The sequence below is a fragment of the Notolepis coatsorum genome (genome assembly GCF_963971535.1).
Source record: "Notolepis coatsorum genome assembly, chromosome: 9".
Taxonomy (NCBI): Eukaryota; Metazoa; Chordata; class Actinopteri; order Aulopiformes; family Paralepididae; genus Notolepis; species Notolepis coatsorum.
The window spans coordinates 138,227,733-138,249,557 of record NC_140173.1 but is presented as its reverse complement, the minus strand read 5'-3'; the positions used below and the strand labels follow the sequence as shown (position 1 = coordinate 138,249,557).

At 44.3% G+C, this 21,825-nt stretch overlaps 1 protein-coding gene across 5 annotated transcripts in view; it reads left to right on the top strand.

The window, feature by feature from the left end:
- The window catches only part of golga4 (golgin A4), a 120,113-nt gene that overhangs the window by 51,349 nt on the left and 46,939 nt on the right, over nt 1–21,825 (top strand). For all 5 annotated transcript variants that reach the window (XM_084321092.1, XM_084321090.1, XM_084321089.1 and 2 more), the window contains 6 exons: nt 2,358–2,456; nt 8,807–8,945; nt 13,901–14,091; nt 18,140–18,223; nt 18,627–18,774; nt 21,077–21,255. In XM_084321092.1, the coding sequence (XP_084177218.1) occupies nt 2,358–2,456; nt 8,807–8,945; nt 13,901–14,091; nt 18,140–18,223; nt 18,627–18,774; nt 21,077–21,255 (840 nt within the window). The remainder of the gene's footprint in view (nt 1–2,357; nt 2,457–8,806; nt 8,946–13,900; nt 14,092–18,139; nt 18,224–18,626; nt 18,775–21,076; nt 21,256–21,825) is intronic.

Sequence of the window (21,825 nt, the reverse complement as noted above, 5' to 3'; positions counted from 1 at the left end):
TGACGTTCAGGGAGAGGCAGTTCTCCTGACACCACTGTGACAGGTTCTCTACCTCTTCCAGGTAGGCCCTTTCGTCGTTGGCAGAGATCAGGCCCACCACTACTGTGTCATCAGCAAATTTGATGATGGTGTTGTTGTTCCGCTGTGCTACGCAGTCATGTGTGTACAGGGAGTAGAGGAGGGGGCTCAGAACACAGCCCTGGGGGGCCCCTATGTTGAGCGTGATGGATGAGGAGGTGCAGTTGCCGGCTCTTACCACCTGGGGTCTGCCCGTCAGGAAGTCCAGGACCCACTGGCACAGGTCATAGTTCAAGCCCAGGTCCCTGAGCTTGGCTATGAGTTTGGAGGGGACTATGGTATTGAATGCTGAGCTGTAGTCGATGAACAGCATTCTCACATAGTTCCCCTTCCTCTTGTCCAGATGTGATGCTGCTGTGTGCAGCACATGGGCTATGGCGTCCTCCGTGGACCTGTTGGGGCGATATGCAAATTGCAGAGGGTCCAGGTTGATGGGGAGGGAGGAACAGATGTAGCCCTTCACTAGCTTCTCAAAGCACTTCATGGCTATGGAGGTGAGGGCTACAGGGCGGTAGTCGTTGAGGCAAGCTGGCGTAGATTTTTTGGGTACAGGGATGATGGTGGACTTCTTCAGACAGGTGGGGATGACGGCCTGTTCCAAGGACAGGTTGAAGATGTCAGTGAATACCGGGGCCAGTTGGTCGGCACAGACTTTTAGGACGCGGCCGGGGATGCCGTCCGGTCCTGCTGCCTTCCTGATATCCACTTTTTTAAAGATCCGTCTCACCTCATGCTCTGTTACCCTGAACACTGAGTCTCCATCAGCAGACCCCCCCCCCCCCCATTGCCGTGGTTTGTAGGCTGGTGTTGTTATTCACAGCCTCAAACCTCGCATAGAAGGAGTTGAGATCATTTGCTAAGGAGATGTCACTGTTCAGTTTGAGGGGGGTTCCTTTGTAGTCTGTCATTGTTCTGAGGCCCTGCCACATGCCTCTAGAGTCAGCCTGTTCAAACTGAAGTTCAACTTTATCCCTGTAACGCCGTTTTGCCTCTATTACTGCTCTCCTGACGTTGTATCTTGCCATCTTGTGTTCTTCCATGTTGCCTGTCACCAGCCCGGTGTTGTATGCTGATGTGCGCACTTTCAGAGCCTCGCGGACGGATTTGTCTACCCAGGGCTTTTGGTTTGGGTAGATATTAATTTTGGTGGTGGGGATTATTACTTCTACCTGAGTACAGACATAGTCAATCACCGTTTCGGTGTATTCGTTAATATTGGCTGTGTTATCACGGAGTACACTCCATTCTGTGCTTCCCAGCACTGCTTGGAGTGACTCTACTGACGTCACGGTCCAACGTTTAACCTCTCGCGAGACCACCGGCGTTCGCTTGAGACACTGTTTGTACTTAGGCAAAAGAAAAATTGCAGCGTGATCGCTTTTACCGAATGGACTAAGAGCCTGTGACTTGTACCCATTCTTAAATTGCGAGTATACATGGTCTAATATGTTCTCGCCTCTGGTGGGACAGGTCACATGCTGATAGAAATTCGGCAGCACCTTTTTAAGACGCGCGCTGTTGAAATCCCCCAAGACCAAAATGGCCGCGTCAACGTTAGCTGCCTGGAGTTTGTTTACCTCGTCGTGAAGTTTTGAAAGTGCGACCTCAGTGTTCGCGTGTGGTGGAATGTACACTCCGATGAGGATGATGGACGTTAACTCTCTTGGGAGGAAGAAGGGTCGACATTTTATCGTGATAAACTCCAGGTCTGGGGAACAGTGGTTAGACATTTCCTTTGTGTTGCCTAAATCGCACCACTCCTTGTTTATCATGAAGGCGATGCCGCCTCCTTTCTTCTTTAGTGACTCTAATGCCGTCCGGTCTTTTCGTAGATTGATTGATTGATTGATTGATTGAACATTTTAGACCACCAGCCCTGATTCCAAACTCTAACCTTAACCAGTTCGAAAGAGGCCTAAGCTTAACCGTTCGAAACAACGCGGACATTAATAATTAATAAAATAATAAAAATGTATAACATTTTCAATCTATTAATCAATCAAAGCTGCGAACATAGAACCCGGGGAACATAGGACCCGGGGAACATAGGGATGATCCCGTGTTAACCACTACACCACATGCCGCTCTCTACATTCCCTGAGGTCCACAGATGTCCATAGATACCAAGAACATACAAATGGACCTTGTAGAAGTGGAGCAATCTTCAATTTACTATGTACTTTTAGGCACATTTTCAGAAAATAATGCTAGGGCTGAAGAGGTTAAATACTTACTTAAATATATAAGTCTGAACCTTGAACGTCTTGCTTGGTGTCTAGGAGTTACAGATGGACCAGCAGGCTAAGAAACATCTGCAGGAAGAGTTTGACGCCACCTTGGAGGAGAAGGACCAGATGATCACTGTTCTTCAGACACAGGTGAGACGGAGAGAATACATGCATGTGTATTTTTAAAGAGCTGTCCGTTATCTCTCTTATATCTGCCATTCAGTGAGCGGTAAGAACGGTAATAAAGTTTATACTTGTCAGTGTTGGCATGAAGCTATTCACTGTGGATGTGTTTTGTTTATGAAATCTGGCACTTGGAAAGTGACATTTCTAAGCTGATAATTCCTCCTGCAAACATGTAAATATAGACACAGTGTGGCCAGTTGTGATCTGAAAAAGTAAGTAAGAATCAACCTTGTGATGTCATAAAGTATAAAGTCTGGAGCTGCTTCATTAACCTCATAGCGGGCACCAGGACATATACATCTCCGTGAGCACTTGCTCGCAAGTCACGGCACTTTGCGAGCGTCTACCGGCTCGGGCTGCATTTTTCAACGAACATATAATATACCGTTCGAACTAGGGATGCCCCGATCAAGTTTTTTGCCACCGATACCGATCACCGATTGTCTATGAGCCATATCGGCCGATACACTGCCGATACCGATCGTTTTTTTAAAAAATTTTATTCCATCACATTTCTTTTAAATTTTCAACAACCACCAACAACACAATATCAACATCAACAGTAACAACAATACTAATAATAATGACAAAACAATAAGAAATAATAAATACATATCTAAACTTAACTAACAAATACAAAACGTGTTTGGGTTTGTTATAGCAGCTGGCAGTATTATACTGTAGGTCTAACACAGGCATTCTCAAAGTCCGGACTCGGGTCCAGATCCGGACCGAACCACAACTGTCTCTGGACTCTGAGCAACTTATACTTTTCATGTATTATCTGTATTATCTGTGAGACATTGCCACAAACGCAACAAATCAAAATTCTCCGCTCTCTACTGCAAGCAGCGTCTTTGCATGTCCGACTGCACTGTCTGTGTGTGTCTGTCAACTCTGCTTTGGTCCAATCACATTCCCCCACCCACAGTCTGCGAATCAGAGGCAGAGTAGGGCGGGTCTTCACGGCATGCTTGTTGTAATGTTGTCTCTTCAGCGAGCTGGGAGAGTGTAGCGGACTAACGGGGCTTGCTCAATGTGAGAGTGTAGTCTGTCTCGTCCAGCCCTAGGAATTTCATGACTTTTCTTGTGACCGCCTTAGCCTTCTGACTATCATGGTTATATGCACGGATGCTCTCTAAAGTGGTTTGCGTTAGCGGTCGTTTTGGTTCTTAATCTGCCTTTTTTCTTTTTTTGTCCGCAGTAAGCTTAACAAACTCTCCATGCTCCTCTGGGTGATGGGACTTCAAGTGTCTTATTAAATTTGTTGTGTTGAAACTTTTTACATTGCTTCCCCCACGAGGTATTTTATCCTGGCTTACATTGCAGATCTGTCTCAGACACTTTGTGATAGTTCCACACAGCCGACATCATGTTTTAGGTTACTTAACATGCGGCAATGACACCAACTCCGCGGAGAATTGGCTCATGCTCATTGATCATTTTCGCAATCGGCGACTAGAAAGCATTATCGGAATTCCCCAATCTCGTATTTATACTGAATATCGGCCGATACCGATCGCTGGCCGAGTTTGAACGCCACCTCATTCAACCAAATCCGTGCCTTGGTTCTCGAGTTACATGACGATATGTCAGGCGAGCGTCTTTTTACGTGCCACACGTCATGATGACCACCCCGGACTGTATATGCTCCAGAACTGACCAATCACTGCTGATGGCAAGAATTATTGGTCAGCCTTGTAGCCAACGAGTGTACCCTTCCAACGATACCCCACCTGGGGGGTTGCAAATATAGGAAGTAGGTGAAAGTTGACGAGCGAAAACGAGAAGTGAATCAGACTGTTTTACTAAAACGTCTCAAAGACTCATTTCTCAACGGATTTTTATAAAATTTTGACCTGTACTACATAGTGGGGGGTGCGCTTGATCCAGCCCCAGCTCCCCAAATCAAACATTTCTGCCCTTTTCCAAATTCCATAATTCTAGGTATTTTGAGGGGGCAAAAGGCTCTGGTGCTCAGATTGACTATTTATTAACATTATTTATAGGAGCGTCTATTCGGTTTCTTTACAGCAGAAGGATCCAAATGAGACATTACTGGCTGGGAAGTAGGAGTCTTTCTTCCCATCACTATCGGCTATAACTGAAGTAGGAATCTTTCTTCCCATCACTATTGGCTGTAACTGAAGTAGGAATCTTTCTTCCCATCACTATTGGCTGTAACTGAAGTAGGAATCTTTCTTCCCATCACTATTGGCTGTAACTGAAGTAGGAATCTTTCTTCCCATCACTATCGCATTTTTTTGCTTCAAACTACTTAAAACATTAACTCATTGGGCACCAAAAACGAGTTTTCTCGTTTTTAGATCCTTTGATATTTTTCCTTTGATCGCCATTCTAAACACTCACGCAGATCTCCCTGTATCTCCCATGCACCGCTGCCTACGTTAAAATTGCAATGGCGATCGAATCCCGCCAGGTGGCAGTATCGCCTACCTTTTGAACTGGGATCGTTTAGTGTGGGGAGTGTCTGCAGGAACTCCTCCCCCTCAGAGGGAATCAGGACAGCAATCGGTAGGAGATTTTATCGCCTCAAACCTATTCTTTCCCGTATGATAGCCATGCCCAATATACACAAGTAATTGCGATCGCGATGGGATCACTGGGATTATTCTTTTTGGAGTACCTTCTGGCTAAGGTAAAGGTCTATTCTATGTCTATTTTACCGAACCTAAAACATGCTTTTGGTAACGATCACAATTTCGAGGTAAAACACCCCCCCCCCCTTGATGATTTTGTGAAGAAACATAATATATACGGTATATACCTTTTTGATTTGGAAATATTTTGAGTTTCAGACGAGCAACCAGAACGATTTGGGCATAATAGATATAAGACGTCATATCTCGCAATCTAGAAAAAAAGATTTTTGGAAAGGGCCGATGTTTAGCGTGTAATAGCGCACAAACTAAAGTATGTAGAAATGAACTGGTTTGTCAATGTTGGACTATAAACAATGGCTGTCAAATGAGCCATACTATTGTCTCCATAGCTATAATACAGAACACACAATGGGTCCGCAATCATTGCGAAAATGGTCAATAACGCTGGCGCCATTGAGTAAAGATGGGAAAACAGCGTGGCAGTCAATGAGTTAAGGCCCCCCCGCAACATTACTTCAGACGTTAAGCCCCCCCCCCCCCCCCCCCAGCAACATTACTTCAAAGCAAGTGAACAGCACATAAGTCGACCCCCCCTCTTTTTCAAGACTCGTTTTAGGAAATAAACTCTTTTGAAGACCAAATTGTTTTTATGAAGACAATTATTTAAAATTATAATAAATCACATTGCTTTATTCAATGTAGGCTGTTGTTTTTTGCCTTCATATTTTGGTAAAATCATCTTTTATAAAAAACACATTGAATAAAACAATAGGCTCTTTTCTCTGACTGTCTTCTAACATTAATAATAATAACATTACACTCTATAACATCATATTTCTTGGCAGTTGTTTGATGACCGCTTCGTTGATCACCATGATCTTAGGGCTCGCGTCCACCTGCCTCATATTTATGACCGCACGCGTCTTTTTTCCATGTATCCCAATGGGGAGAGAGAGCGTATGCGGCCGCATGCGCCGCCTATAGGAAGTGCGCTGGAGTCGGCTTCTTTTTTCACCTTTTTTGTGCGGTCGAAAGCTGAAACTTTCGTAACTTTTCAGAGCGATGCGCTGAGCTCATTTTCAGACAACCAATCACAGCCATTCATATCTACCACTCTGTTTGTAACCTGACACCGGAGCTGTCTGCCTGTCTTGGCTGTCTCCCACAGGAGACGGGCCATTGAGATTCGCGACAAAGCACAAATACACTAATAATAATAACTACACGAATACACTACTAAAAAGCTAATAAAAAGCAAAGGGTGAACTGTGGTGTCAGGCAATAACTATATATATATAATTAATATACAATAAAGTTATTAAAATATGCTATAATGGGGGGCAGGTGGCGCACGGAGATTACGTTCGTCACCAACACCGGGAGACACTAGGATTCGCCTGTTCGAATCCAGCTCCCGGCGTTGCTATCAGCTTGGCTGGCCTCTCACACTGATACAATTGGCTGTATCAGGGGGTGGGAAAGCTGAAGGGTGGATCCTGGGCGTTGTGGACAGCGACCCCTACAGTTCGGTCGGGGCGCCTGCTCAGCGAGGGTTGGAACTGAGGAGAGATAGTGTGGCCTCCCACACGCTACACTCTCCCCGGTGAGAACCTGCGCGGCCAGGTTGGCCTGCCCCAGGCTGCACATGCGTCGGAGGAAAGCATGTGACAGTCTCCGGTCTCCCGGACCAACAGTAGGGGAAAGTACGCAACAACCAGGAAGGGTGGGGTGGGAGAAAAAATCTGGAAAAAGGAGAGAGAAAAAAAAAATAAAATATGCTATAATATGTGCAAAACCGCGGCATGAAAAAACGATAAAAGGATGGCTGTAGATTTCTTTCCGTCATCTACAAGATGCGCTTCATGCCAGCGCTGCCGGCGCACTGTCAGTGTTTTTGTGAGCCAGGTGGACGCGGGGCCCTCACTGTACAATTAGCGTCGTAACATGTTGTTCGTTAACTTGCCAGACTTTTTTAGCCACTTTGGTTGAGCTGGTCGCTGCCCTGATAGCAGGCATGTCTTTCAATCTAGTTGACAAACCGCTCCTTTTCATAACCTAAGGATCATGTCGATTTCTGTTTCTACCCTTTTTCCTCGTTAATATCATCTACACTAGTACAGTAAGGGCTTTCCTCCGTCTAGTCTCGTCTTGCTTTTCATTCCTGCCCGGCCTCCATCTTAATTTCTCACACATCATTGGAATCATGTGACCGCAAACAAGCTATTAATTCTAACATGACTGCTACTGTACCTGACTAGTAGAGTATTCCTAGTCCATTTACAAACCTCTCTTATGTACTCATAAACTATTTACACTCACTCTATAATAGGGATGTATGGATTAACCAGTTTCACCACAATGGAATGGAACACAACTGGGCACACGCCGTGATGAATGCTATCATTGCTGTGATCTGATGCTGAACACCAGGCTCAATACCTACCTGCATTTTTACAGTTTGGAATCCGTGCGGGCAGCACACACACAAACATGCACACGCACACGCACACACACACCAAACATACCCCGCTCCCTTCTGTGCTTTCCAAGTACTCCAAAAACCTCACTATTATTATCCCTCTTTCCTTTTACTGTTTCATTAGCGCCACCAAGGGTGCACACTTGGGAGTTCTATTTTCATTTATGCAGTCATACTTACGTTTACACAAGCATAGCACCGATGTGAAAATTGTGGCCGATACCGATAACCGATATTAATATTGCTGTTCTGGCCGATACCGATATTTACCGATGTCGATATCTCTGTATAGAAAACACTTTTTTATGATAATCAAATAAAGAGCTATTTTCCAAAACGCATAATTTTTTTACTTTTGTAACTTATTTTCAGAAATGACTGATATTTTTAAACTATTTAAGGCCAAAACAAGTAAAAAGAAAAAAAAACATTAAAAAAAAAACATTTTTATTTATTTATTTTTAATTTTTTAAATATCGGCCCTATCTTGATATCGGTCCGATACCGAGGTGTAAAAAAACGGCCATATCGGCCGATATTATATCGGCGGCCGATATATCGTGCATCACTACACAAGCATTATATTCACTCACCATTGTCCACGACGTAGCACCTATGCTGACGTTGTTTGGCAAAACAGAGGCGTAACTTTTTCCTAAGTTAAGTTGATGTTTTGGCGCATGTTCATGGTAACCTGAACGGAATCATTATGTTTCTTATTATTGTTACAAATAACTTGGTTAGGTTTAAGGAAATGTTCACATCTAAAAATAGTGATAATCCTTGTAAATATATATTTGTGTTAAATTGTTAATGCTTTATTTGTGACAAAACTATGAAGCCTAATGGGAGGGGCTACCATAGATACAAGGGCTGCTTTGGCCCAAGGAGGGCAGTCTTGACTTGGCTGAGTTACATAGAAGGTAACTGCGCTTGAAATCTTGATTAACATTTTATTTACATTTTTTTTTTAAATGTATTTGAGTTATTGAGGAACTCCCTTTTTGTAGCAAAAATATTGTATGTGTAGAGTATTTCGTTTTTCTTTGTTTTTCTATTTTCCTTACCTTTTTCTAAGTATTTGCACTTTGGGAGGCCGGCAAAATGAAGTACACCAAACTATATTTTCCGACTACACCTGTGTTTTTAAGATGAGCGACAATTCTCTTTAACAATCCTAATGCAGTGTGGCATTACTGCCGTCTCATTAGGTTGCCCTGTTGAAGAAGCGCGTGAAGGGGGCTGCTCCTGGAGCTGCGTCGGCGGAGAGCGAAGCACCCGAGTCTGAAGCCGCCGCGGAGTCGTCCTCGGCCCCACAGTCCCCTTCCAAGGAACCTGGAGCCACTGGAGGTAGGAGCTGATTATTATGTCCAGTATCTTTTTTTTTATCCACTTTTTCTCCCATTTTCTATATTTTCTCTCATCCCAATTTCGTATCATCCAATTCAACCCTCCCCTGTCACGGACGCTGTTTCTTGCCTCCCACAAGCCGGCTGCAATGTGGACTAAGTCATACATAGCACAAGTCCCCTCCGATACTTGAGGTAACAGCAGTCGCATCTTTTCACCTGCGCAGCTCGATCTCTCAGTGCCGAGGAGTAACGCGTGGTAGGCTCACGCTGCCCCCGACACTTCCTGATTCTACTGCGCAGGCGCACCAACCGACCTGTAGGAGTCGCTGTCCACAACGCCCGATCGCGTGAATATTTTAGGCAACCAACTTGTGTTTAGCGTTTCTCTGATTGGCCAATACGCCCATGTGACCACGGCAGCGCGAGAGAGAGCGGCAGCGCGGAAATAGGCTGTCTATTGCCATTCTCTAAGTCAAACTCTAACCTTAACCAGCTCCTTAACAGCGCCTAAACTTAACCCTTCTAACCTTAAGCAACTCCGAAACAATGCCTAACCTTAACCAACTCCGAAACAATGCTTAAAGTTATGCCTAAACTTAACGGCGAAAGAATGCGAATGCACGTTAAAAAAAAAATAAAAATAAAAATTGAAGGGAATCGAACTAGCCAGCAACGAGCCGTAGGATCCACAGCCATGCAGCGTTGCCAATTGAGCTATTTCTGGATACTGAATAAGGGGCGGTTACTGGCATATAATGCTGCCGCGGGGGCGTGGCTAGACGCAAGTTGGGCGTGGTTAGACACAAGTTGGTTGCCTTTAATATTTAGGCCGCCCGATCCCCACCCATCAGTTTCCCACCCCCTAATACGGCCAATGTGTATTAGTACGGACGACCAGCTAAACTGAAAGCAATGTGGAGCGCTGGGATCGAACAGGCGATCCCAGCATCTCTGCATTCGTGGCGAGCGCCTTGCCCACTACGCCACGTAGCCTCCCTATGTCCAGTATCTTTATCATCTTCACAAGCAACAAGGAGATTCCACAGAGCGTCAGCTTGTAGACGGGCAGCCCGGTGCCTCTCAGGAGCGTCAGCTTGTAGACGGGCAGCCCGGTGCCTCTCAGGAGCGTCAGCTTGTAGACGGGCAGCCCGGTGCCTCTCAGGAGCGTCAGCTTGTAAGACGGGCAGCCCGGTGCCTCTCAGGAGCGTCAGCTTGTAGACGGGCAGCCCGGTGCCTCTCAGGAGCGTCAGCTTGTAGACGGGCAGCCCGGTGCCTCTCAGGAGCGTCAGCTTGTAAGACGGGCAGCCCGGTGCCTCTCAGGAGCGTCAGCTTGTAGACGGGCAGCCCGGTGCCTCTCAGGAGCGTCAGCTTGTAGACGGGCAGCCCGGTGCCTCTCAGGAGCGTCAGCTTGTAAGACGGGCAGCCCGGTGCCTCTCAGGAGCGTCGGCTTGTAAGACGGGCAGCCCGGTGCCTCTCGGGAGCGTCGGCTTGTAAGACGGGCAGCCCGGTGCCTCTCGGGAGCGTCAGCTTGTAAGACGGGCAGCCCGGTGCCTCTCAGGAGCGTCAGCTTGTAAGACGGGCAGCCCGGTGCCTCTCGGGAGCGTCAGCTTGTAAGACGGGCAGCCCGGTGCCTCTCGGGAGCGTCAGCTTGTAGACGGGCAGCCCGGTGCCTCTCGGGAGCGTCAGCTTGTAGACGGGCAGCCCGGTGCCTCTCAGGAGCGTCAGCTTGTAAGACGGGCAGCCCGGTGCCTCTCAGGAGCGTCAGCTTGTAGACGGGCAGCCCGGTGCCTCTCAGGAGCGTCAGCTTGTAGACGGGCAGCCCGGTGCCTCTCAGGAGCGTCAGCTTGTAAGACGGGCAGCCCGGTGCCTCTCAGGAGCGTCGGCTTGTAAGACGGGCAGCCCGGTGCCTCTCAGGAGCGTCAGCTTGTAAGACGGGCAGCCCGGTGCCTCTCAGGAGCGTCGGCTTGTAAGACGGGCAGCCTGGTGCCTCTCAGGAGCTGATATTCTATATTCTATAATCATATTTCAAATTGCATGTGTCCGGATGGCAGAATTCAATACTGTATCTACAAAACCTTCTGTTTAATCATCTTCCATCTATAAATTTGCTTCGATTTTTCAGGTCTGTTCAATTTGAGCATGGTGTTATTCACAGTAATTTGGTTCATTACAGTTTACTCAAGCCTAGTAACAGACACAGTATTTCTGACACTGGGAATACATTCCCTGAGATCCATAGATGTCCCAAGAACATGCAAATGGACCATATTAAAATGGAAAAAAAAAAAATTATTAGAATATATATTATATATATTTTTTTTAACACATTGGCTGCCATGGGTTAAATTCATTATCAACCATAGGTTGCCGGCTCTATTTGTCTATAGAGAAAGTCCCCTTCTTTGCAGGGCTATAACTTTTTAAATTCTATTGCTACATTGCCATTATTAGGGCCCATTCAAAGTCCTATATGTATTGTTCATTGTGTAGCAACGTTAAACTTTTTCATTCACATATTCATAGTAAAGTATGGTCTAATGTATAAGTATGTTTTCATCTCTTTCTGCAGCTTTCTCCAGAACGTGATCTATAGCCCCAAATACATTATATTGATGATGCAATACAGTTTTATGGCAATCAGCGCGATATAAAAAATTCCAACTAGACGTACTTCTAGAAGTTACTACACGTCATCTGATGTTGACCGGATGGGCTAGGGGGCGTTTATAATTCCGTGGGCAGCGTTATACCAATCATCTAATGTGGGTCAAATGTTGATAATAGCAGTTAGTATCGAAGACGGTAACTTTACACGCTAAAACTCACCCCAGTCTCCGCGCGCCGTTGGGCGATCATCGTAGAGTAGACATTTTATCATTATGGGATGTAGATTTACCCGGTCCATCTCCAGCTTGTATAATGGTATATACGTCCAAATCATGTTGTTTATCGAGTTATTGGCAATCGATCGCTATGTAGTGTGTCGAGATCGAGTCCCGGGACCTATTAGCGAGTGCCCGGAAGTAATACGGCCGTCCAGCACAACCTCTACGGCACTTCCTGTTAAGCGATTGCGCCGATCGCCGATCGAAACTGACAGCCCTAATATATATATATAAAAGATATCGGACAAATTTAGGAGGTTAATTGAAAATGTCCGTTTCAGTTTTGAAAGTGATCTGTGAAGATGAGTGTAGGCAGAGTGTAGTGTGGGTCTAGAGGGGCAGCGCCTCCCAGAGGCATCATGGGTCTTATTCAGTGAAACATCCGGGACAACGACCTCCCTTTCTCACTTAACATCACACCCTAGTTTCTAGGTCAGTGCTCACTAGGGGTGGGACTTGCCAGAGGCCTCACGACACGATACGATCGCGATACTTGCCTCACGATACGATAGTATCGCGATACTAAATATATCGCGATACGCTGAGTATTGCGGAATATATATATATATATTTTTTTATCAAATTTAATAATTACCTTTTTTCAACTGCAAAGTAAAACTTTGTCAACATGTTTTATCTAATAAAATAAAGTTCAGTCTGTTCATCTCACTTCAATAATTTTTGATTGCAGAACATGGTATTTTCTCAAGCAGACGGATGTCAACACTGTAATCTGTGTTGCATGTACCCGACAAACTGAACTGTTTGTATTAGTCATATTCCAACTTAACTGAATGCACATGTGTGTGTGTGTGGACTACTGTACTATTACAGGTATTGAAATGAACAATGCAACTTCGTTATACAATTTTTTTTTTTTTATTTTATAAAAAAAAAATTATGAATAATTAAATATCGATACTTGGTGTCCCTGTATCGATACAGTATTGCCACACATACTACTACGTATCGATTTTTTCCCCCACCCCTAGTGCTCACCCTAATTTACAGCCTGGGATTAACCAGGTTATGGATATTTAAGGAATTCATAATAATAGTTCCACGAGATTCTTTGTATTTGTAAATGTCACATGGACATTATTTAGATTATTACGTATCTACAGTGGTGGAAGAAGTACACGGTTCCTTTACTTAAGTACAAGTAGGAATACCCAGATAAAATTGTATTTGATATTGAATGTACTTAAGTATCAAATGTAAAAGTATGCATTCTACATTATGTTATGCATTCCAGTGCTGGGGAGTATCCTCGAACCATTGACCTCTAAAGTGGTATGTGGTCCAGTTATGCTGCTCTGATTATGTTCAACAACTCGACATTTGAAAGTATATCATCTTCATCAATTCTTGCCATGTTTTCTATGCTCTTGATACTTCTAACGAGTAGCGAGAGATGGGTTCAGATAAATATGTTGAAGGGCGGCTGATTGGCGCAGTGGGCAAGGCGCTCGCCTCTAACGCAGGATACGCTGGGTTCGAGCCCAGCTCTCGGCGTTGCTACCGGCTGGCCGGTCGTTCATACTAACAAGAGGGTGGGAAAGCCGGTGGGTGGGGATATGACGTTGTGGACAGCGACTCCTACAGGTCGGTTTGGTGACGCCGGTGCGACGGAAGCAGGAAGTAGCGGGGACAGCGAGAGCCTCCCACGCGTTACTCCTCGCCACTGAGAGTTCGAGCTGCTGCGGTGAAAAGATGCGACAGGCTGCCTCCTCGTGTACCGGAGGGGACACGTGATGCAAGGCTTCTGTCCTCACTACAGCCGACCAGTGGGCGGCATAGTCTAGCAACGATCAAGACAGGGGAGGGAAGAATTGGATAATACGAAATTGGGATGGGAGAAAATGGGGAGAAAAAGTGGATAAAAAAAAAAGATAAATATGTTGGAAAATGTGCAATACGCGACAAAAATACTCACGTAAAGTACAACTACCTCAAAATGATACTTAAGTTACAGTACTGTTGTGGATAAAGACCTAATCACTCGCAAGCATTCTGTGAAATCCTCTTGAAACACTCCACCCCTCTGTGCATGTGGCCCTGCGAGCAGCAGAGGGCAGCAGCGACCCGGCCAAGGTGATGGAGGCTCTGCAGAAGAGGGTGACGAGGCAGGAGAACCTGCTGCACAAGTGCAAAGACCTGGTCCGGACGCACAAGGAGCGCAGCGCCCAGCTGGGCAGCGAGAACGATGCTCTGCAGCAGCAGCTGCAGGAGAGACTGCAGGAGCTGGAGAAGATGAAGGTATTGATGAGGCTTCCATTATGAATGTGTGAGTCTTGACTGTCTGCATCAATCTGTGGAGTTGGAATCAAAGTTTATGTTTTATCTTATTCATAACAATCAACATAATAATATATATATTTTTTTTTAATAATAAACCTTATTCAGTCCCATCACATTTGTATTCCTATTGGGCTTTAACCTGTTAAGCCTTAAGATCCCCCTATAGGCGGACCCTGCTTTTCTTTATCATAAATGGATCAATAGAAACCGTATTAGATCCACAATTATCATATCATGGGGTATCATTGGAAAGCCACACTCATTGGCTACAACCCTGTGCAAAGATTTTCGAGATCGCCAAATGATTGACGGAGCTAGAGCCCCGGGAGTCTGGGGTGGTAATGTGTACTTTTGCGTACTTTGGGGCACGCCTCGCATATCGGCATGTAACTCGAGAACCGCTGAACGGATTTTGTCACCTGAAAGGGCAATCGACAGGCAACAAATAGGGCTTTAATTCTATCTATATATTGTATTAAAAGAAATGCACACTCGAGCCACTAGAGGTCGGCAAAGAATCGTCCACATGTGGGCCCTTGGATGTTAAGAGGTCAATGTTTTTAATTTTTTTTGTAGCCAAGAGTAAAGACCATAACCCTATCAAAAACAGTAGTCAAAGTGTATATTTTCATTTTTACCGATGTTTTATACGATTTATCGGAAATACAAATTTATCGGAAAATGCTAATTATCGTAAAAACCGCAAGAAATGACTAAATCCAGATCCAACCCTGCCATTGGAAAGAGGAGCATTTTCCCTATCCATAGATGTATGATTTGGCCATAATAAGGTCAAGTTTAAGGTCAAATATAATTTAGAATTAAAGTCGATTATCATTAATTACTGTATCTACAAATCCTTCTGTTTAATCATCTTCCCGCAGTTCATTTGCTTAGATTTTTTGTACACATGATCTCAATAAGGTGGTGAATGAGCTCAGTGAGCATTTTCTCCTACCCGTATACATTTTTGATCATCATCATCTAAATCATAAATCATAATTAATCATAATTAATTTATTCATTACAATTGAATAATTACTAGTAACAGACGCAATATTTCTAACACTGGAAATACATACCCCCAGGTCCCTAGATGTTCCTAGATACCAAGAACATGCAAATTGACCTTGCAGAAGTGGAGCAATCTTCCATTTACTTAGGCATGCACCTTTAGGCGAAAACGGTCTACAGATTAACATTGCAATTAATTGAATTTATTCATACTATGACCAAAATGTAAGTAAATCTTCCCCTAAATAATCGGAATGAAATAAATTCTGGGCTGAATGGCAGTAACTCCCGGCCTTGTTCACACCGTGTCTCCCACGTGGTGAAAGTAATGCAGCGTTTCTCTGATCAAAAAGCCATCTTCAGATAACCTCTCCCTGTTCTTGTCACCACGTTTCCTGTAAGTTAATTTCAAAAAGAATTGCAGCTGTTCCCGGAGAGCCCTATTTTTACTAGACGGCGACGACACCGGCGGTGAACTACGTTACGATTAGAAGAGGTCGTGAGGCGCTGCTGCTCTAACAGTGTGTTTAGGCTAAATGATGTTATGCTATAAATCATGCGTCGCCGGCTTCACGCTCCACCGATGATGTTGACGCCATTATCCCACGTGATGCGGCGGTGGAATGTGGCGGTTCTTCTCACGGGAGTCAGAGCCTCCGGATACCCTTGGACGGACGCCCAGCGGCTTGTTTCAGCTCATGTCATGTCCGCTCTACGCTGGCCTAGGAGGGGCACAGTTTATTTCCCTTTTTAATATTTTATTTCAAATGTTTTGCTTTGGTTGGGGACGACGGGGCAGTTTAGTTTTGGCCATTGGCGCTGTGATGTTTTACAGCAACTGTGTACTTGCGCGGGGGGGCGTTCGATCGGAACGGCTTGTGATAACAGGCAACGGGTCCGTGTCTGTCTCGGCGATTAGAGTAGTTACAGTATGTGTTCATGCGTGCATGCGTTGTGCACATGTGCAAGAGGTGTGCGATTGTCATGGTGTTTTTGTGTGTGTGTGTGTGTGTGTGTGTGTGGGGGGCATAGTTTTATCTCTTTCTGTGTGCATACTGTAGTTTGTGTGTGTGTGTGCGTGTTTGTGTTGAACCAGGGCACTGTCTGGGAACAGGGTCCTTCCTGTGTCGGGAAGAGCTGAGGTTAACAGGCGCTGAGCCCTCCTAAGCAGCGTGGAGGCAGCCTGGTCCTGCTGTGCTCTGCTCATCCTCAGCCTCCCACAAACAAGCCTGTAAAACAAACCAGCTGTTTACCATTCAGACCTGCACCTCAGCGACGGTGGAATTTTATCAAGTGCGGTTTCCATTTATAGTTGTTAGGGCTGGGCGATATAACGATAACGATAAATATCGCGATATATTTTAATAATCGTTATCGATTTTTTATTTTTATTTTTTTTGTGACCTGCAACAGGGCAGTTTTAAAACCAGAGACAGTGGACAGACTTGTCTTTCTTGCCTGCAACTTAAAGTAATGGCTTTGCTTGTCCAAATGACAATACTGACCAAATTGAGATTTATTTTTCTCTTGTCCATTTATTTTGTTTGCTTTCTAATTTAAAATACAGTCTGAAACCGTCTGTACACAGTAGGCTATGTGTGCTAGCAGAACTAGACTCCAGTCACGAGTCACGGTGCACATGTGCGGTGGTTTGTCCACCAAAAAAGCGCCAAAAGATCGAAAATAAACTAGCAGAGCCAGAACTGTTCAACTCCCCTGGAGCCACAGCCAGCAGAGAAGCCGGTTTACTTTCGCTTTTAAACCAGCTGCAGCCTGAGAACTGGAGTGTGAGGGGATGTAACACTAAAGATGGCAGCAATGACAAAGAATTGCTGCAAAATAAACATACATCTGTTGTTAAAAAAAAAAAAAAAAAAAAAAATTATACTTATAACAATTCGATAATTATCGATATAGAGAAATATGATAACATTATCATATCGTTATCGCGATATGATTTTTTTCCATATCGCCCAGCCCTAGTTGTTGTATAAGGTTTCATATATATATATATAGTAGCCTGTATATTGTATTGGGACGGTGTGTCTCTCACGTCATTGTTAATATCAAATGTGCCAAGTATGTCGATTCTCCAGCGTGGGATTTTGGACGATGTCTGTACTGTAGCCTAAAGTATAATGAATAGTCCTATAATATCCTTTAGAATCTTCGACCGACCGTATCATCAGATGTCCGTGGGTTCGGTAGAAGCGGTAGCCTCACTGCAGCCGTCGTAGATCAAAACGAGGGGATGTTAAATAAGCCTCTGCGTTTCCTCCCTAGTAACCGCCGGTTACACTACAGCCGTGTCACCGAGGCTTAAGCTGCTCCAGGCCGCCACCGCTAACCTGGGCTGTAATTTGGGTTGGCATGTTGGTTTAGCTGGGCTTGTACCGAGTGTATGTAGATGGCTGCCTCGCGCCACCGGCCACATGGGTGGTATAGCAACCATCCTGTCTGTTGAAGACACTCAAGATTTCTTGCCAATGCGCAGCAGCTTCCCCCTAATTTGATTTAAAGGGCCACTTCGCTGACTTTCAACCTTGATACTATTCTGTTGTGAGAAACTCTCGAGTGCTTGGCTGCATTCGGCCCCCGCAAGAACCCCCTGAGATCTCTTATGAACTGCAGATGTTATTTTCTCATCTGTTATCAACTGTACTCGGCCAGAGGAAAGGTGAAGAACTGGAGGATGAGATAGCTCACTGACTAGACTGCTGATGTCACCCAGTGGAGTTTCTCAGCAGGCTGATGTGGCCAAGCTTTCGAGACACGGTATTGGTATTGGTTCGTGTCCGATTTATCACGTGTCCCCCCTCGCAACAGAATAATGGGATTCCTGTTGGGTAGAAATGCCTCTTGGACATAGCGATGGATTAATTGCTCCTGGATTCTTAAGAGCCTCATGCAAACCGGCTCACTGAAATACTTCACAGATGTAACGCATCGCTCAACGGGGTTTCTGTGAAACGTGTCGGTTTGTGTTTCACAGGAACTGCACACGACCGAGAAGACCAAGCTGATCACTCAGCTGCGTGACGCCAAGAACCTGATTGAGCAGCTGGAGCAGGACAAGGTGAGTGAGGCATTTTTCTTTTTAGGCTTCGGTCACCCCCCCCCCCCCCCCCCGACCTGTGGTGTTCCTTCCCTAACCTTGTGCGTATGAAATATAGATGTGTTTTTTGCTCTGTATAAAGGTCAGGAAACCTAGCAGGCCCAGGCTGTTTCTCTTAAACTTTGACCCCGCTGCTCTGCAGGATAGAGACAACGGCCCGCGTGAGATAACTTTGAGGAATGCGGGGAGAGCACCCCGAAAAACATCCAAAACAATTCCAGACCCTAGAGCTTGACATATAGTAGCGATGAATACAGAGACTGTGTCCGGCGGTAATCAAAGTCAGTTTGAAATGTTGATGCCCCCCCGCGGGTCAAAGCGTCTTTTTCCTTCACTTTTTGGGGGGGGTTACGTCCGCTTTCAGGGCATGGTGATCGCAGAGACGAAGCGCCAGATGCACGAGACTCTGGAGATGAAAGAGGAGGAGATCGCTCGGCTTCGCTCCAGGATCCAGCAGGTCGCGGCCGAGAAGGAGGAGCTGCAGGAGCAGAAGGAGAAGTCGGAGAAGTCGGGTGAGGGTGATCGGCTCATTCGTTCATTCATTAACTGCTTCGCTTTTAACTAGGGATGCTCGATATTGGCTTTTTTTTACCGATACCGATATACCGATATTGTCCAACTCTTAATTTCCGATACCGATATCAACCGATACCGATATATGCAGGGTTCCCCCCCCCCCCCAAAAAACTGAATAATTTCAGGTAATTAACATTACATATCTCTTGTTGTGGAATTTAACACAACATTATGCATACTTTTGACGAATAAATAAAATCTGAATTTGTTCTTACTTGCTTGCCTGGGTAAATAAAGGTTATAGAAATGTAAAAAAAAAAATTTAAAATTATTATATATATTTTTTTGAAAACCGATACCGATATTTTCCGATATCATATTTTAATGCCAATATCGGTAGGCCGATAATATCGGACATCCCTATTTTTAACCGATATGGACACCTAGGCATGTCCCTATACCGGTTTATTTCAGACCAAGTACAAGTAGTTACATTTGGGTACTTGCCGATACTGAGTTCTGACAATTATATTTATTTTTGTTTTCATCCGATTTTCCTAACTTTCTGACAAATTGAATATATAACACGTTAACGTAACAATTATATAAATATAATGTTTTAACATTAAATGTAGTGTGTTCTGAGTAGTAGTAGTATCGGAGTAGTTTCATGAGTACATGAGCACAGTATCGGACTCCATACTGGTATTGCTATTTGGATACCCCTAATGGGACACACAAGCTCTCTATTTCACATCCATCCAGTTCAGACATGCCCATCCTCGAGCATATAGGAAAGTGCATAATCTTAAAATGATGGAGACATTATTAAGATATTAATGAAAATGGTCACGTTAAATTGTATCAAATAATAAAACTGTGAGAGTATGCCAAAAATCAAATGGCCATCAAACAGAATCGCTTGAACCAGTGACCTGAACTGCACAGGGTGACTTAAGTGCAACTAATTTGATGGGTTCCTGAAATGTGCTCCATTTGTTATGGTACATAACGGTTTAAGGCAATTTCCCCTTGGTTTTGTCCTGATACGCGGTACATCTATGACCAGATATCCTTGGTGTCTACAATTGAAGTGCATTGTTGCATTATTTTCCCCTACCCATTATATTTGGCTACTTTTTGGCCTGCACATGTGTTGTGAATGTTTGGAAGCTCTTGTAGCAGTTCTGCCACACCCCATTAAAGTGTTTTTTTAAGCACAGAAGTAGACTGATCCTGTAAAGTAGAAAACCTTATTATCTCCTCTGGGGGAAAGTTGGCCAGAGGCAACACATCACACCATAAAACACATCAACAAATTACACAATGCAATAAATACTAAAAAAGAAACGATAAAGTGACAAGTGCTAATGTTCTTGGACAAAGTTGTCCAATATTTTAAGAATAATCTGAGTTGTAAAACTTTACCATCACAAACTCGGATGGCTGTCTATGTCAAAGTTAACAACACCGGTGTTACTGATGACACCGGACATTTTACAAAATGACGCTCCATCTGTAGACCCCTTACTTTGATCTTTAATGTTATGCTGCTACATTGATCCACTGTGCCATGTAAAAGGTGAAAGACTGAAACTCACAGCCATGCTGATTTGGCTTAAATTACATCCACCCATTTTCATTTGAAACAACTTTTAGTCAGGGGAGTGTCATGGTTTTCCCATAGAGCCCCGTCATACTTTTTTAGCGCAGCAGCTCGCGCAGGTAGGGGGAAACTTAGTCACATCATGACTCAGTTGGTATTGCTGATTGGCTCGAACATGGATATGTTTGTATACAGCGAAGAGGTCTATTTAGCGCATCGCACACAGACATACTTTGGTTGGATTGGTCCTCGGAGCTTCTCTCCAGTCGAGCTACTGCAGGGTTTAAATACAATACAGATTTGCCAAATCCTCTGTGTCGCCTCGAGTCTAGAGCCTCCTTTCTTTTCTTCATGCGATATTAAATCTACTCTCAAAGTGAAAGTGAAACATAAGCTACCCTGTACAAAATAATGAAAGGGCTTTGCTGTCCATGTACACTTTCAGTTTATAACGTTGTCTGACTAAGTACTGATGATACGCTTAGTATTTTACAAATTATTTTTATTTTTTTGTATGAATGCGGGCAGTGAACAAATGGGTTTTCTATATAAAAGAACAATCGGAATGTACCCGGTAGATGCCTGAACACGAGTAACACCGTTATCCCTGACTACTGCGGCAAGCCTAGTGTAAATATGTGTTGGAATTGTGTTAGTTGGTATTCCTGACGATGCATTTTTCTCCTCTGTAGCATTTGAAGAACTGGAGCGGGCGCTGGGCGTGGCCCAGAGGGCGGAGGAGGCCCGCCGGCACCTTCAGATTCAGCTAGAGGAGCAGGTGAAGGAGGTGGAGAAGACCAGCGAGGAGGACAGGAAGAGTCTGCAGCAGGAGCTGACACGTGTCAAACAGGAGGTCGTTACCATCATGAAGGTCAGGAGCTGGACTGCACATCATCATAGTAATAATAATAATTCATTACATTTATATAGCGCTTTTCTAGGGTGGAAATTGCCTCCTTCACCACCACTGGCAGCACCCAACCTTGGGCTACGCAGGCTCAATGGCTGCCATACACTGGCACCAGGCACGTCAGAATGCTCCCCTCTACTTTACTGTCGTTTGGAATAGGACATTGGTTACGGAACCTTTTGTAAACCACACTTATTGAGTGGAGCACTAAATACGGAATATTGCCCCTACCCCGTGATCTGAGGAGCAGTTATAGTAGATTATATACAGTGGGCAAGTTAACTTAATAATAAATAAAAAAAAATCCATTTTAATTGAACTTAAGTAAAAGAAAAAAAAAATTGTATTTAATTTTTTTATTATTTTTTAAACAAACACATAAACAAACATGTAAAAAAAATTAAATCTACTTTTCGTGTTTTCTTTGTTCATAATTAGCAAGAGTCTATGTATAACAGTTTGGTGTTCCATAATGTAATATTTAGGAATGTGTTCGTATACCTGTTTGATCATTACATGTAAATTCATTGT